At 45.4% G+C, this 15,678-nt stretch overlaps 1 protein-coding gene across 1 annotated transcript in view; it reads left to right on the top strand.

The window, feature by feature from the left end:
* The window catches only part of CCNY (cyclin Y), a 232,873-nt gene extending 217,437 nt beyond the window's left edge, over positions 1–15,436 (top strand). The window contains exons 9-10 of the mRNA XM_055308617.1: positions 10,244–10,406; positions 14,054–15,436. Coding sequence (XP_055164592.1) covers positions 10,244–10,406; positions 14,054–14,170 — 280 coding nt within the window. The 3' untranslated portion in view covers positions 14,171–15,436. The remainder of the gene's footprint in view (positions 1–10,243; positions 10,407–14,053) is intronic.
* The last annotated feature ends 242 nt before the right edge of the window (positions 15,437–15,678 follow it).

Raw genomic sequence — 15,678 nt, 5'->3', positions numbered from 1 at the left:
TTATAACAACACACAGTGGGAGGAATTGGCATTGTGACCATAAGGGAAAAAAGGGGAACCGAGTGGGAAAAATTAGAGAAGGTGACAAACTATGAGATAGATACTCCTAACTCTGGGAAACAAAGGGTTGCTGAAGGGGAGGTGGGTGGGGGATGGGGTAACTGGGTGATGGGCACTGAGGAGGGCACTTGATGGGATGAGCACTGGGTGTTATATGTTGGCAAATCGAACTCCAATTAAAGAATATACAAAAAAAAAAAAGAGCAGTAGTTCCCACATGTGAATATGCATCCAATTACATGGAGGGCTTGCTAAGACACATATTGCTGAGCCCACCCCAGTCTCCAGTTCAGCAGGTCTGGGGTGGGCCAGAGAATGTGACTTTCTAACAATCTCCCATGGGATGCTAATGCTTCTGGCCCCAGCCCAAACTTCTAGAACCACTGACCTCCAGAGACTGGTCAGTAAAGGAGCCACACAGGTATTACGATCCATTTGGCCAACCCACTTATAGTTTGATGGAAATGAATGATGGGTAGCCAAAATAAATTTTAAAACTTCTATTTGGAGAACTTCCCCATGTCAATTATCTTTTAGATCAGGTTCATTTCTTGACAGTTAGTACCTAGAGGGAGAAAAGTTCTCAGCGATGGATCTACTTGTTGAGCACTGGTCCTAGGTCAGGCATGCAGGTTTAGCATCACCTTCCCCATGAAACACCCTGTGCTCCCAAACACACTACATAGCCCTCTATCACACTCCACTGTAAGTGTCCCCTTCAATCAGTCTCCCCTACTTGTCTCCTCACAGCTGGAAACTGCAACACCTGGCCCCCATTACAGTACCTGACATACACTTAGTCGCTCAAGAATTACCCTGACTGAATGGAGAAGACCAGCTCAACTTGGCTGGAGAGATTGAGGAAGGCTTCTTAGAGAAGTCAGAGATGAACTGAGTTTAGAACTGTAGAGCTCTGGTGGGGAGGAATGAGGGTTGGGGCAGGGTATTCCTGGCAGGATCCCTGTCACCATCTCCTGTGAGTGAGTCTGAAGGCTGATAAATGAACCTTGTCCCAGGTGCCAGGCCTCACCTGAACCCCACCTCCAGTGACCCTACTGAACATGGAGCCTCTTGGATCTGGCCCCACATGCAGGAACCTGAATATTTTGTAGCCTCAAACTAACATAGCACCATCCTGTCCCCTCTGTGGACCTGAGTCTTGGTCTGCTTCTGGTGGGTCACTTCACTAAGTCATCAGACACTGAGAGGACTCTGTCCTAATCTCATCCTGCTGCGTCCATCCTGCGGGACAGGAGCACGGAGGTGGCGGGGAAGGCAGGCCAGGATTTGAGCAAGAGGGAATGGCTTTATTATTATTATTATTTATAAATTTACTTTTTATTGGTGTTCAATTTGCCAACATATAGAATAACACCCAGTGATCATCCCATCAAGTGCCTACCTCAATGCCCATCACCCAGTCACCCCCACCCCCCACCCCCGCCCACCTCCCCTTCCACCACCCCTAGTTTGTTTCCCAGAGTTAGGAGTCTTCATGTTCTGTCTCCCTTTCTGATATTTCCCACACACTTCTTCTCCCTTCCCTTCTATTCCCTTTCACTATTATTTATATTCCCCAAATGAATGAGAACATATAATGTTTGTCCTTCTCCAATTGACTTATTTCACTCAGCATAACACCCTCCAGTTCCATCCACGTCAAAGGAAATGGTGGGTATTTGTCGTTTCTAATGGCTGAGTAATATTTCATTGTATACATAAACCACATCTTCTTTATCCATTCATCTTCCGATGGACACCGAGGCTCCTTCCAGTTTGGCTATTGTGGACATTGCTGCTAGAAACATCGGGGTGCAGGTGTCCCGGCATTTCATTGCATCTGTATCTTTGGGGTAAATCCCCAGCAGTGCATTTGCTGGGTCGTAGGGCAGGTCTATTTTTAACTCTTTGAGGAACCTCCACACAGTTTTCCAGAGTGGCTGCACCAGTTCACATTCCCACCAACAGTGCAGGAGGGTTCCCCTTTCTCCATATCCTCTCCAACATTTGTGGTTTCCTGTCTTGTTAATATCCCCCATTCTCACTGGTGTGAGGTGGGATCTCATTGTGGATTTGATTTGTATTTCCCTGATGGCAAGTGATGCAGAGCATTTTCTCATGTGCTTGTTGGCCATGTCTGTCTTCTGCTGTGAGATTTCTGTTCATGTCTTTTGCCCATTTCATGATTGGATTGTTTGTTTCTTTGGTGTTGAGTTTAATAAGTTCTTTATAGATTTTGGAAACTAGCCCTTTATCTGATAGGTCATTTGCAAATATCTTCTCCCATTCTGTAGGTTGTCTTTGAGTTTTGTTGACTGTTTCTTTGCTGTGCAGAAGCTTCTTATCTTGATGAAGTCCCAATAGTTCATTTTTGCTTTTGTTTCTCTTGCCTTCATGGATGAATCTTGCAAGAAGTTACTGTGGCCAAGTTCAAAAAGGGTGATGCCTGTGTTCTCCTCTAGGATTTTGATGGAATCTTGTCTCACATTTAGATCTTTCATCCATTTTGAGTTTATCTTTGTGTATGGTGCAAGAGAGTGTGGTCTAGTTTCCTTCTTCTGCATGTGGATGTCCAATTTTCCCAGCACCATTTATTGAAGAGACTGTCTTTTTCCAGTGGATCGTCTTTCCTCCTTTGTCAAATATTAGTTGACCATAAAGTTGAGGGTCCACTTCTGGGTTCCCTATTCTGTTCCATTGATCTATGTGTCTGTTTTTGTGCCAGTACCACACTATTTTGATGACCACAGCTTTGTAGTACAACCTAAAATCTGGCATTGTGATGCCCCCAGCTATGGATTTCTTTTTTAAAATTCCCCTGGCTATTCGGGGTCTTTTCTGATTCCACACAAATCTTAAAATAATTTGTTCCAACTCTCTAAAGAAAGTCCATGGTATTTTGATAGGGATTGCCTTAAACGTGTAAATTGCCCTGGGTAACATTGAGGAGGTGGCTTTAGAAAGACAAAGTACTGAGCCAATGAGAGTTGCTATAGAAGATTTGTGGTCCTCAGATGGGAAGACTGAGAAGTCACATTCAGGTCTCCTCATCAGAGAAACAGCATAACTTGCTGTTTCCAAACAGTCTAGTGAAAGGAGATGAGCTCCAAATGTGCATATCGTGCTAAACTTTATTCTTAAAAAACTCTTAGATGACTTAAATTCTTAAAAGACTCTTAAAATGACTCTAAACTACTGACTTATTTGGGATAATTTTTACTGTAAATACTTTTATTTATGCCTCCTTTAAATGAGACTTAACAAGAGATCATCCTGTGAAATACTGGACTTCAGCTAAGATTTTATAAAACAAGAGTGTCAAAAATACTGTTAAGGCCTCAAGTGCCAAAACAAATGTGCTAGGAGTCCTCCCGGGGGCAGAGGTGCCACCACAGTCTTACTCTCCTAATGCTAAGAAAACCTTGCCGTTTTGATAGAGTGAGTCTGTTAATCCTGTCCCAAAAGGCATCTAGATACCTTTTGTAGAGGGTAAACACTCTGACTAAAGTCAAGAGGAATCTGTTTTTGAACAAGGTGGCATTTTCCCCAAAGTTCCTTGGAGAAAACAACCAACTTTTCTTACTTTTTTTTTTTTTTTTTTTAAGCTCTGAGGAAAATACGGACTTCAGAGCTGATGTGCTCTCTAATTAAGGAAAGATTTAGCGAATAAAATAACTCCCAAAATCGGAGTTTCCAAACCACAGTAATACATCTTACGGGGTCATGTGACAGCTTGGTGCATGATAAATTATAAGAAATACTAACAGTGATGCTTGATGGATTTACTGCCCTCAAGTGAATAATCATGAGAAAATTGTTCTGATTAAAGTTTTATAAGAAATAAACTCAAGTCAATAAATAAAACATATATTCAGAAATATGGATATTAGATCAAAATTGTAAAGAAACCCAACTAAATTAGCACAATTCAGCAACTTGTGAAGGGGCATCTAAAACGGAGTAAACATTTATCATCTATCTGCTTTTCTAGAAAAACTGGTTCACTTTAAAAACCAGCCACCAACAGTCCTACTTCTGGGTATACACGCAAAAGAAGGGAAAGCAGGGGCTCACGGAGACATCTGAACACCCATGCTCACGGCAGCATCATTCGCAACAGACAAGCAGCAGGAGTGCAAGTGTCCCAAGTGTGTATCTATGGGTGGGTGGAGAAACAGAGTATGTACATGGACTGGAAGGAAGGAAATTCTGCTATGTGCTACTACACAGATGAACTGAGGACACTATGCTAAGTGCAATCAGCTACTCACAGAAAGACGAAAATTGTGTGATTCCACCTAGACGAGGCCTCCAGAGTAGTGAAATTCATAGCCACAAAGCAGAATGATGGCTGCCAGGGGCTGAAGGAGTAGGACTCGGGGACTGATTATTTAATAGATGCACAGTTTCTGGTTGGTGATGGTGGCACAGCAATGGGCATGTACTTAATGCCACAGAACTGTACACTTAAAAGTGTTTAACCAGTAGTAAATTTTCTGCCAGGCACCCTCTACCCATGGAGGGTCTGAGGTCTCTGCTGTGTCTCTATCTGTTACGCAGCACTGAGACAAGTCTCTTGGCTTCTCCATATTTGAGATTTGTTTACATATAAAACAACTCTTAGAAGGTCATTGAAAAACAAAAACAAGCCAACTCTGAAGTGTAATTATTTTATTTTTTTTAAGATTTTTTTTTTTTTTATTTTATGATAGTCACAGAGAGAGAGAGGCAGAGACACAGGCAGAGGGAGAAGCAGGCTCCATGCGCCGGGAACCCGACGTGGGATTTGATCCCCGGTCTCCATGATCGCGCCCTGGGCCAAAGGCAGGCGCCAAACCGCTGCGCCACCCAGAGATCCCCGAAGTGTAATTATTTTAACAGCATTTCTGCCTATCAAAGTTCATCATCCCCTTTCCCATCATTAGGCGAGACAGTGTGACCACTTCTGTTGGCAAGACAGAAAGTGACGAAGACTGGTCCATAGCCCTGTCCTGCCTCACAGCGTCGGTCTGAATCTAAAATCTGACTGACGCTGGTGGCCACGAGTGCTCCATCCACAAGTTTCAGTGACACTTGTCTTAAAAGGTTCTTCAGCCTGTGTTCCCAGCCATTTGTCCACAGGGTCAGCCACCCTCCCAGCCAGAACCCCACCGTCTAAAGGTGGAAGGGACTCCAAGTCAAGTTCCTGACTGTTGGATGATTCTTTACCTGGAGATGAACCTGGGCTCAGAAATGTCACGAAGGTCACACTGGGATGTTAGTACGTAGGCAAGGTCGAAGAGAAGGCTGCAGAGGGGGATGGAAGGACACCTGGAAACACCACCAAACAGGACATAAAGTTTTCCATCTGAAACTTGGGAATCCTCTCTCTGCTAAGGAGCTCCAAGGAGTGGTTCAGGTTGTGTCTGCCAGGAAAGGAACACTAGCTAAGGACAGGAGATTAGCACAGTGCTCAGTGCAGAGCTCTGAGCATCCTGTGATACCCCACACTGCTCCTCCCTAGAGAGGGGAACCCAGGAGCCACTGTTCCCCCAACCTTTTCCCAGGGTTTTACTGGAAAAGACTGAAATCAAGGACTCATTTTTAAAAAAATATTTTAAATTCAACTTGCCAACATATAGTATAATACACAGTGCTCATCCCATCAAGTACCCTCCTCATTGCCCATCACCCAGTTACCCCATCCCCCACCCACCTCCCCTTCAGCAATCCTTTGTTTCCCAGAGTTAGGAGTATCTCATAGTTTGTCAACTTCTCTAATTTTTCCCACTCGGTTCCCCTTTTTTCCCTTATGGTCCCTTTCACTATTTCTTATTTTCCACATATGAGTGAGACCATATGATGATTGTCCTTCTCCAATTGACTTCACTCAGTACAATACCCTCCAGTTCCATCCATGTTGAAGCAAATGGTGGGTATTCATCGTTTCTAATGGCGGGGTAATATTCCATTGTATATACCACATCTTCTTTATCCATTCATCCTTTGATGAACACCAAGGATCCTTCCACAGTTTGGCTATTGTGGACATGGCTGCTAGAAACATCGGGGTACAGGGGTCCTGCCGTTTCACTGCATCTGTATCTTTGGGGTAAATCCCCAGCAGTGCAATTGCTGGGTCATAGGGCAGGTCTATTTTTAACTCTGAGGAACCTCCACACAGTTTTCCAGACTGGCTGCACCAGTTCCCATGCCCACCAACAGTGCAGGAGGGTTCCCCTTTCTCCATATCCTCTCCAACATTTGGTGTTTCCTGTCTTGTTAATTTCCCCCATTCTCACTGGTGTGAGGTGGTATCTCATTGTGGTTTTGATTTGTATTTCCCTGATGGCCAGTGATGCGGAGCATTTTCTCATGTGCTCCTTGGCCATGTCTATGTCTTCTTTGGTGAAATTTCTATTCACATCTTTTGCCCATTTCATGATTGGATTGTTTGTTTCTTTGCTGTTGCGTTTAATAAGTTCTTTATAGATCTTGGATACTAGCCCTTTAGCTGCTATGTCCTTTGCAAATATCTTCTCCCATTCTGTAGGTTGTCTTTTAGTTTAGTTGACTGTTTCTTTTGCTGTGCAGAAGCTTTTTACCTTGATGAAGTCCCAATAGTTCATTTTTTATTTTCTTTCTCTTGCCTTCATGGATGTATCTTGGAAGAAGTTGCTGTGGCCAAGTTGAAAAGGGTGTTGCCTGTGTTCTCCTCTGGGATTTTGTTGGATTCCTGTCTCACATTTAGATCTTTTATCCATTTTGAGTTTACCTTTGTGTATAAGAGAATGGTCCAGTTTCATTTTTCTGCACATGGCTGTCCAGTTGTGCCACACCATTTATTGAAGAGACTGTCCTTTTTCCAGTGGATAGTCTTTCCTGCTTTGCCGAATATTAGTTGACCATGGAGTTGAGGGCCCATTTCTGGGTTCTCTCTTCTATTCCACTGATCTATGTGTCTGTTTTTGTGCCAGTACCACACTGTCTTAATGATCACAGCTTTGTAGTATAACTTGAAATCCAGCATTGTGATGCCCCCAACTTTGGTTTTCTTTTTCAATATTCCCCTGGCTATTCGGGGTCTTTTCTGATTCCACACAAATCTTAAGATTACTTATTCCAATGCTGTGAAGAAAAGTCCATGGTATTTTAATAGGGATTGCACTGAATGTGTAAATTGCCCTGAGTAGCATAGACATTTTCACAATATTAATTCTGCCAATCCATGAGCGTGGATTGTTCTTCCATCTCTTTGTTTCTTCCTCAATTTCTGTCAGAAGTGTTCTGTAGTTTTTAGGGTATAGATCCTTTACCGCTTTGGTTAGGTTTATTCCTAGGTATCTTATGCTTTTGGGTGCAATTGTAAATGGGATTGACTCCTTAATTTCTCTTTCTTCAGTTTCATTGTTAGTGTATAGAAATGCCACTGATTTCTGTGCATTGATTTTGTATCTTGCCACACTGCTGAATTGCTGTCTGAGTTCTAGCAATCATATCATCTGCGAAGATGGAGAGTTTGACTTCTTTTTTTGCCAATTTGAATGCCTTTTATTTCTCTTTGTTGCCTGATTGCTGAGGCTAGGACTTCTAGTAGTATACTGAATAGCAGTGGTGAGAGTGGACATCCCTGTCATGTTCCTGATCTTAGGGGAAAGGCTGTCAGTTTTCCCCATTGAGAATGATATTTGCTGTGGGCTTTTCGTAGATGGCTTTTAAGATGCTGAGGAACATTCCCTCTATCCCTACGCTCTAAAGAGTTTTGATCAGGAACGATGCTGTATTTTGTCAAATGCTTTCTCTGCATCTATTGAGAGGATCATATGGTTCTTGTTTTTTTCTCTTGTTGATATGATCTATCACGTTGATTGCTTTATGAGTGTTGAACCAGCCTTGCATCCCGGGGATAAGTCCCACTTGGTCATGGTGAATTATCTTAATGTACTGTTGGATCCTGTTGGCTACTATCTTGTTGAGAATTTTTGCATCTGTGTTCATCAGGGATATTGATCCAGAATTCTCCTTTAGGTGGGTCTTTGGTTTTGTAATTACGGTGATGCTAGCCTCATGAAAGGAGTTTGGAAGTATTCCATCTCTTTCTATCCTTAGGAGCAGCTGTAGTGGAATAGGTATTGTTTCTTCTTCAAACGTTGATAGAATTCCCCTGGGAAGCCATCTGGCCCTGGACTTTTGTGTCTTGGGAGGTTTTTGATGACTGCTTCAATTTCCTCCCTGGTTATTGGCCTGTTCAGGTTTTCTATTTCTTCCTGTTCCAGTTTTGGTAGTTTGTGGCTTTCCAGGAATGCGTCCATTTCTTCTAGATTGCCTAGTTTATTGGCGTATAGCTGTTCATAATACGTTTTTAAAATCGTTTGTATTTCCTTGGTGTTGGTAGTGATCTCTCCTTTCTTATTCATGATTTTATTAATTTGAGTCTTTTTTTCTTTTTAATAAGGCTGGCTAATGGTTTATCTATCTTATTAATTCTTTCAAAGAACCAACTCCTGGTTTTGTTGATCTGTTCTATAGTTCTGTAGTTCTTCTGGTCTCTATTTCATTGAGTTCTGCTCGAATCTTTATTTTTCTTCTGCTTGGTGTAGGGTGGGGGAAGGAAGGGTACCCTCTGGTTTATGTACTGTAAATCCCTAGACTTCCCCTGGAGCTTTTCAGCGCTGCTAGGTCAAGAACTTGTTCTTCCCCTGTCCTTCCAGCTGGTCTTCTGGGGGAGGGGCCTGCTGTGCTGATCCTCAGGTGTGTGCACCTGTGGGAGCTGCCCCACCCCCTGCCGGGTTTTGGGTTCAGTGGGAGCTGTTTACTCCCTGAGGCTTCTGTCCCCTGGTGGCCCCACCCCTCTTAGGCACAGGGTGAAACAAGGAGGTACAACAGCACTGGCGGCGGCCAGGTCTCCAGCCCTGGTATCAGCTTCCCGCAGTGACTCCCGCCGTCTCCCAGTCCACACTGGCCTAGATGCTCCTGGGCCGGCGCGGGGGCACCATCTACACAACCCACAGGGCGCCCAGCAGCAGGAGAGTCCTCGCTGTCCTGTGTCCTCCCCACCTCCTCCCGTTCCAGGGGGAGCGCAGGATCGCTGACTCTGTCCCCCAGCGCCCTGGGATCCGGGGCCTGCGCTGCTGGAATCGCACTCCCCGGGCCGCGGCTCCCGAAGGCAGCAGGCGCAGCCCCCTCGGTCCAGGGCCACCGCCGGAGCTTCTCCCCGAGGCCCCCCGGGCGCGCTCCAGCCCTTTCCCGAGCTCGGCCCGCGGTGTGTGGTGCCCCCCCCGGGGCGCCTCCTCTGTTAGTGACTCCGGGAGCCTGGAGGCTCCACTACTGCCCCTCTGCTGGTTCTGCCAGATTTCCCTGCTAAGCGCCTTTTCGTCCGGGAACAACCCGGTGCGGATTTTTCAAGTTCCCGCTTCTCGGGGCCTGGGCTTTCCTGTCCCGGAGGCTTTCGCCCCTGCCCGGCCCCAGCCCCCCCCCCTCCTACCTTGCTAGAAGCGAGAACCCTTCTCTCTGTAGCATTCCGGCTGTTCTCCCTTTAAATCTCAGGTCGAATTAGTAAGTGTTCCAGATGATTTGAAAATTATCTAGGTAAGTTCGTGGGGCCGCATGAGGTGAGGACCCTACTCCTCCACCATCTTCGAAAATCCAACTGCTGTCCTTCTTCAGAGTTGGGAGGTTCCCTTTTTTGTGAGTCCAGGGTTGCGATTCATTCTCTCCGTCCTACTTTGCCTAAGGAAGGCCCTACAGCAATTCCTCCACTCTTCTTCCAGGAGGTAGGAAAGGGCTCTTGAGGAAAAGACAGGCCTCTACGTCTAACAGAGACTTTTCCTCTGGGTTCCTATCTTGACTTTTCACCAGACTCCACTTGACAGTTGTTGACTGCTTCATCTGTCTCAGTCTGATGGTTCGTGCTGAGCTTTGTAGCCAGAGCCTGCTGTGTGTGTTGGGTCTCACCCTGAAGCACTGCCAGGTGATCATCCCAATTAATCAGGCCTCATCCTTCTGGGCACTTGATCATTCAGCTTTTAACAACAATTTGGTGGTTAAACTGCAACTCTGGGGTCCAATCAGGCAATTAATTAGATAGCTTTCCTCCCTGGAGGTTGCAATTTTCCGGAGTCTGGTCTCTAGCAGCTTGCCTTAGCAGGGCACGGAGCTTGATACCGGCAGCTAAACACGTGCTATTTTTGTCTTTGCTTTGCAGGAATGAACTAGAGCGGCAGTTTCTGGAACTGCTCCAGTTCAACATCAATGTTCCTTCCAGTGTTTATGCCAAGTATTATTTTGATCTTCGTTCTCTGGCAGAAGCAAACAACCTGAGCTTTCCCTTGGAGCCCCTGAGCAGGGAGAGGGCTCACAAGCTTGAGGTAAGATGCTTTAACATCCTAGTTTGTGATGTGCTATTGCAGGTGCATCATGTGCGTGTCCTGGAGGTGTGAGGTCACAGTGCCAATTTCTCCCACTGCGTGTTGTTGTAAAATAAGACAGGCTGCCTTGGATTTAGAGTTAGTCGATTAATTTAGTGGATTTATAATTCATACAATCATATTTTAATAACCTTAATATGTTTTTATTTAGTGTGCATCGATTCTATTAAAATCTTAAAAAAAGAGGCCTGTTTTTTAAAAAATAAGCTTATACAAAATAGTATTTCTCAACATGCACTTTTATAAGGAAAAAAGATACCAGATGAGCCTAATGACTGGAAATCCCAAAGGGTTATACTCTGCTTTTTATTTTTTTATGTTTTTCAAAATCTTTTCTCCACAGTCCAGTTAGAGCTGGGGCCAGCCCCATTGGTTTTGGTCTGGATTTAGGGCCTTCACTGTTAAGCTGTGTAACTTTCATGTTCATAACTTGTATATATAGCTCAGTGTGATATCTGCACCTAGCTCTTCCTGTTTGACTGTTGTTGACCAGATAAAAAGTGGTGGGGTGACAAGGAGGATCACTCCTGAAACCCCTTCCTCCAGAGCAGGAGTGCTAAGGCCCTTTGTACCTCTGCCGTTACCACGGTTGTGGTCTCATCCCATAGACCCTTTGATCAAAGCAGTAGATGGTACAGTCATGTCCCGAGCTTGGTGCGACCCAAGAGGTCTGTGCTGTCTTATTGTCCAATCTTAGTGACATGGTATCCCCTTATTCAGTACAGGGTCAAGATGGCTAGAGTGGTGGTCTGATAGTGTTAGTAGCTATGAATCACACAACGTCTAGAGGTAGAGGGAAAGAGATTATTATGGATTGCAAGCTTAAGAAAGTCAAAATTTTAAATAAAATTGTAAAAAATAAGTAACATGCTAATCCCAAGAAGAAACTTAGTAAAACTGTGGAATAGACTGGATTATTGAGCCCTGTTTAAAATAACCCCGTGAGGTTTTCAGAACTCCGTCGCTCTGCTGTAATTGTGTGCTGGCCATTAGGAAGCAGCTGCTCATTTTAGTCTCCCAGTTCTCTTGAGCAAGAAGTGGAAAACCCTTCCACTGAAGGATGTGCTCCGAGGCGGGTGTTGTCAGAGTATCTTGAGCACACACATGAAATTTGTGTGTTTGATTTCTCCGTGGCTGGGCCCCCTGTTTCAGCCTGAGCAGCAGGCTCTGGAAGCCCTGGTGCCCAGTGGTTCCTCTGGTGCCAAGCTGAGGAGCGCGCAGCTCCTGGCAGCATCTGCAGACCTGCAGGGAGGCAGGTCTATGGTTCTCTGAGGAAGGGTGTCTAGGGGTACAGCTCAGCCGAGTTGTGGGCACACAGGCTGGCTGAGCTGGGGGTCATTGGTGTTTGCTGTCAGCTCTGGCAGGTTACCCAAGTTGGCTCCACAGGCTCGCTGGGCAGAGGAAGACCGTAGTCCTGACATAACCATTCTCTCTTCCCCTGAGAGTCGGAGCTTACTGAGATGCAGACCCTTCTTCTGTAGGGCCAGACAGAAGCACTATCTGCAAGAGCAGCTTGCACTTCTCTGAAGTAATTTCTAAGAGATGGGATTTCCTTATTTTCCAGACCCCAGCGTCTCCATTAGTCCAAGTTTGAACCCCATCATGGAGGCAAGGGGGGTGAGACACATTAGAAGTGGCTATTACCTGAAGTTCTGTATGTTCCCAGATATGCCGCCAGATGGCCAAGTAGGTGTGTGTGGGTCACAGGGTAGAGTATGGAGCCAAGCAGGTGCACGGTATCTTTTCATTAGCCTGGTCATTTCTCCTTGAAATCAAGTCACATCTCTGTATGCATGCCGAAGGTGGGATTAAAGCTAAGAGTTTGCATAATGAAATCCCTAATAAGGTAGTGCATTACTAACTCAATATAATATTACACTAATATTACACTCAGACCGTGTACTGGTTATAAGCTGAGAAACGACAGTTATCTCAACAAGTTTAAATAAATGAAAATAACTTACTTTAAAAAGTCATTGCTCTAATGTCTGTAAGGAATGTGATTTTTCTCTTTAAGTATGTCACCTGGATCATGTGTATGAAACGTATTTCACACAAGGGGTGCCCAGTGCTGTAGCCTATCTCCTGCCCTCATTCACCTGTCCTTTGGAGCTCCTATCTCTCCTCTAGTGCCCCTTCCCTGCTGCCCCTGGAGTTGTTGTGTAAAGTGCAGTTGTAGGTTTTGGAAAATGAATGCGAACCGGTACCAGTGCCTTATTTTTCCAGTACTTTGGCCTTGCCCTGATATGTGCGTGCCTCTGTTATGTGCAATCTTAATTGGTACTTACACATCCACTCGACACATACTTACACATATTTGCTCAGTGTCCTCTGATACCAGGCCCTGGTTACCAGGCACTATCATGAACAAAATTGATAGACTTTGCCCTTCTGGAGTAAACATAGTACATAAACTGGCTCATATATTAGAAGGTGAGTAAAAAAGAAGCAATAGGGTAGGGGTTGCTGTCATCAGGAGCCTCACTGAGTAGGCTTTGGTGGCATGAGGACTCTTGCAGAAACCTGTGGCTGAGGGAAGGAGCTGCTTCAGAACCCACAGTGGGAGCCAGCTCAGGTGATGGGGGCCAGAGGAGGTGAGGCCCAGAGCAGAGTGGGTGAGGGGAGAGGAAAGTATGGGGAAAGAGATCACAGAGTGAGTTCAAGGTGAAGCAGAGAGAGCAGCTGGAAGGATGACTGTCATCATCCCCATGAGAGCCATGGTGATGTCATCAGGTACACCACTTTTGTGTCTTTGTCCCTGATGATGACTTCATGGTAGGTGGGTACCGTATCTGTTTCCCTAGCCCCTGCCTCACCCCTGGCCTATTGCTTGAATTGTGTACAAGTTAGAAGACTTCCTTTTTGTATCATCATGAGTGAAGTCAGCCTCACCCCTGGGTCATTTTGACAGAAGGCTAGGGCATTTGGAGTGAGTGACTGGCTCAGCATCTGTCATCACGTGCTCCCAACCTGCACCCAGCAGCAGCCCCGAAAGAGCCATGGCTGGGCTCTGAGCCCCGGGGAAGGCCGAGCCTTGCTCCTGGCTGAGGCACTCCCACCAGAGTCTCTCTGTCTTTAGTCGAGACTGTGAGGACATGTGGATGGTCCCCATGTTCCCTGTGCTACATTTCCTGCCCAGTTTCGTTCTTCACTAGACTTCTACCTGCTGTGACTTGGTCTCACATAATTGCTGCCAAGTGATGTTCTGAGCACTCTCTATAGCACAGAGCCCTGGGGCATGACGATAGCCATGCCGGGTGGGTGCTCTTCACCCCGTGTGCAGACAAGGGTGCGGGACTCGATGGAGACATAGGCCTGGCTTGTGGCCCTGAGCGGCTCACCAGCCTTGAACCTGGGTCTGGCTGAGCCCAGGCAACACTCTATAGTCGTCTCCCATTTTTTGAGGTGATTTTCAGAGTCAGCACAGGGAGATGGGGCCTGTGTCTGCAAGCCCCCCTGTGAGGGCACAGGACTGGGCCGCAGCATGTGAACTCTGAGCAGTGCTGTCCATGGGGTCCCCAGCAGTGAGGGAGGGAGGGTGCCTGCAGGATGGTCCTGACCTGAACTGTCTCTCTTCTGCCCCTTAGGCCATCTCTCGCCTCTGCGAGGACAAGTACAAGGACCTGCGTAGACCCATGAGGAAGCGGTCAGCGAGTGCTGACAATCTGACTCTGCCGAGGTGGTCCCCGGCCATCATCTCCTAACCATGGGGAGGAGGGGGCTTTCTGGAGGCCACACCATCCCTCAGTTTCTCCTCTAGTGTGAGAAAAGACAGACTTGGGGTGGTTTTGGTTTTGTTTTCCTTTCCTTTTCTTTTTAAATTGAAATTGATAGCTTTGTCAGGCTACCTTGATGACCGTCTCCACGCTGTGTGGCCCTCACACAACTAGGCCTCGAGGGAAGCAACATCAGTGTTCCGGAGACCCCGTTCCATGCCTTTCCCCGTCGTCATTAACAGCACTCCCTCGTGGAGGAAAAAGACTCTCATCCTGGAGAAGGAAACAAAGGGAAAGGGAAGTCGTGTAGAGGCAGGGAAAAGGTCAAATGGCTTGGCCATTTCTTATGTCCCCATCTGGTCGATAGATGAGTATGATGGAGAGACACAACCATAGATAACAAAGTCGGATGTGCATTAAAGACAAGAGTCCTGCGTTTATCCACCTCCGTTTGGATCAGTATGTTCTGTAAGACTTCTTGCATTCCTTCTAGCTGCTTTTTTGGGATTTGGGGGATTTTGTTTGTTTTTATTGTTTTGGTTTTGGTCCCACAGAGCAGAGGATATAGTTTGTACCCACCATGGCACAGACATCCAAATAAATAGTACTGGTCATTTCTCTGTGCACTATTCCTGCGAGCTGTCTTCTGAGCTTTCTTCCTTACAAGTGGGATGCGCTTGTTATATTTCTGTACACCTTTATTTTATATAGTTTTTCTTCAACGGTGGCAAAATTAACTTGACTGTAGTACTGAACCAAAAGTAATCCTTTCCGTCCTTATTCCTCACCCCAAGAAAATTCTAGATCATATGGGTGCTTGTGTCTTCCAATTTTCTCGCAGTTGTTTTTTTTTTTTTTGCCTCTGACCTGAAATCGTAATTATAAATCAATCAGATTCTATGGGCTGAAGGAACAGTATGCCACGGAGCGTGTCCTCTGGTAGAAGTTTTCCTCCAGTGCTAGGTGTTTGCCTGTGGTTACTGAGCAGGAGCCGCCTCTCTCTGTATCCCCAGCCCAGTTCACTCCTCTATGTCCGTGTCCATTGTTGCAAGCAATATTCTTCTCAACTTTTATATGTTTACTTTAAATCAAAGTTAGTCTATTTGTATAAAAATTTTTAAAAATCTAAAATTAAAAAAAAAAAACAAGGGGGGTGGGTTATTCCAGTGGAAAATCATTGAAGGACAAAATGTTACTATTGACTGAGGTATTTTTCACAGGACGATTGAATAAAAAACTCAACTTGCGTTTTCATTGTGGGTGTTTAGAGAAATTACACAAAATTCAAACTGTGAAGGTTTATGCTTCATTAATTAGGACTGTACTTCTTCATTTTCTGACTCTCCTAATTTCCTGATGGGCTAGATGAGAATCTTCTATATCAAGTAAAATAAAAGGGTTAATGATAGAATATCAGAGTAAATTTGGTATCAAGTCTAAGAATCTGAATCAGTGAAGCATAGAGTGCTCTGGGTTTTTGCATATTTTCTTGGGTC

This window comes from Nyctereutes procyonoides, unplaced genomic scaffold, assembly GCF_905146905.1.
Source record: "Nyctereutes procyonoides isolate TBG_1078 unplaced genomic scaffold, NYPRO_anot_genome, whole genome shotgun sequence".
Lineage (NCBI taxonomy): Eukaryota > Metazoa > Chordata > Mammalia > Carnivora > Canidae > Nyctereutes > Nyctereutes procyonoides.
The sequence above is the reverse complement of the archived record's forward strand: the minus strand, read 5'-3'. Positions and strand labels throughout refer to the sequence as shown.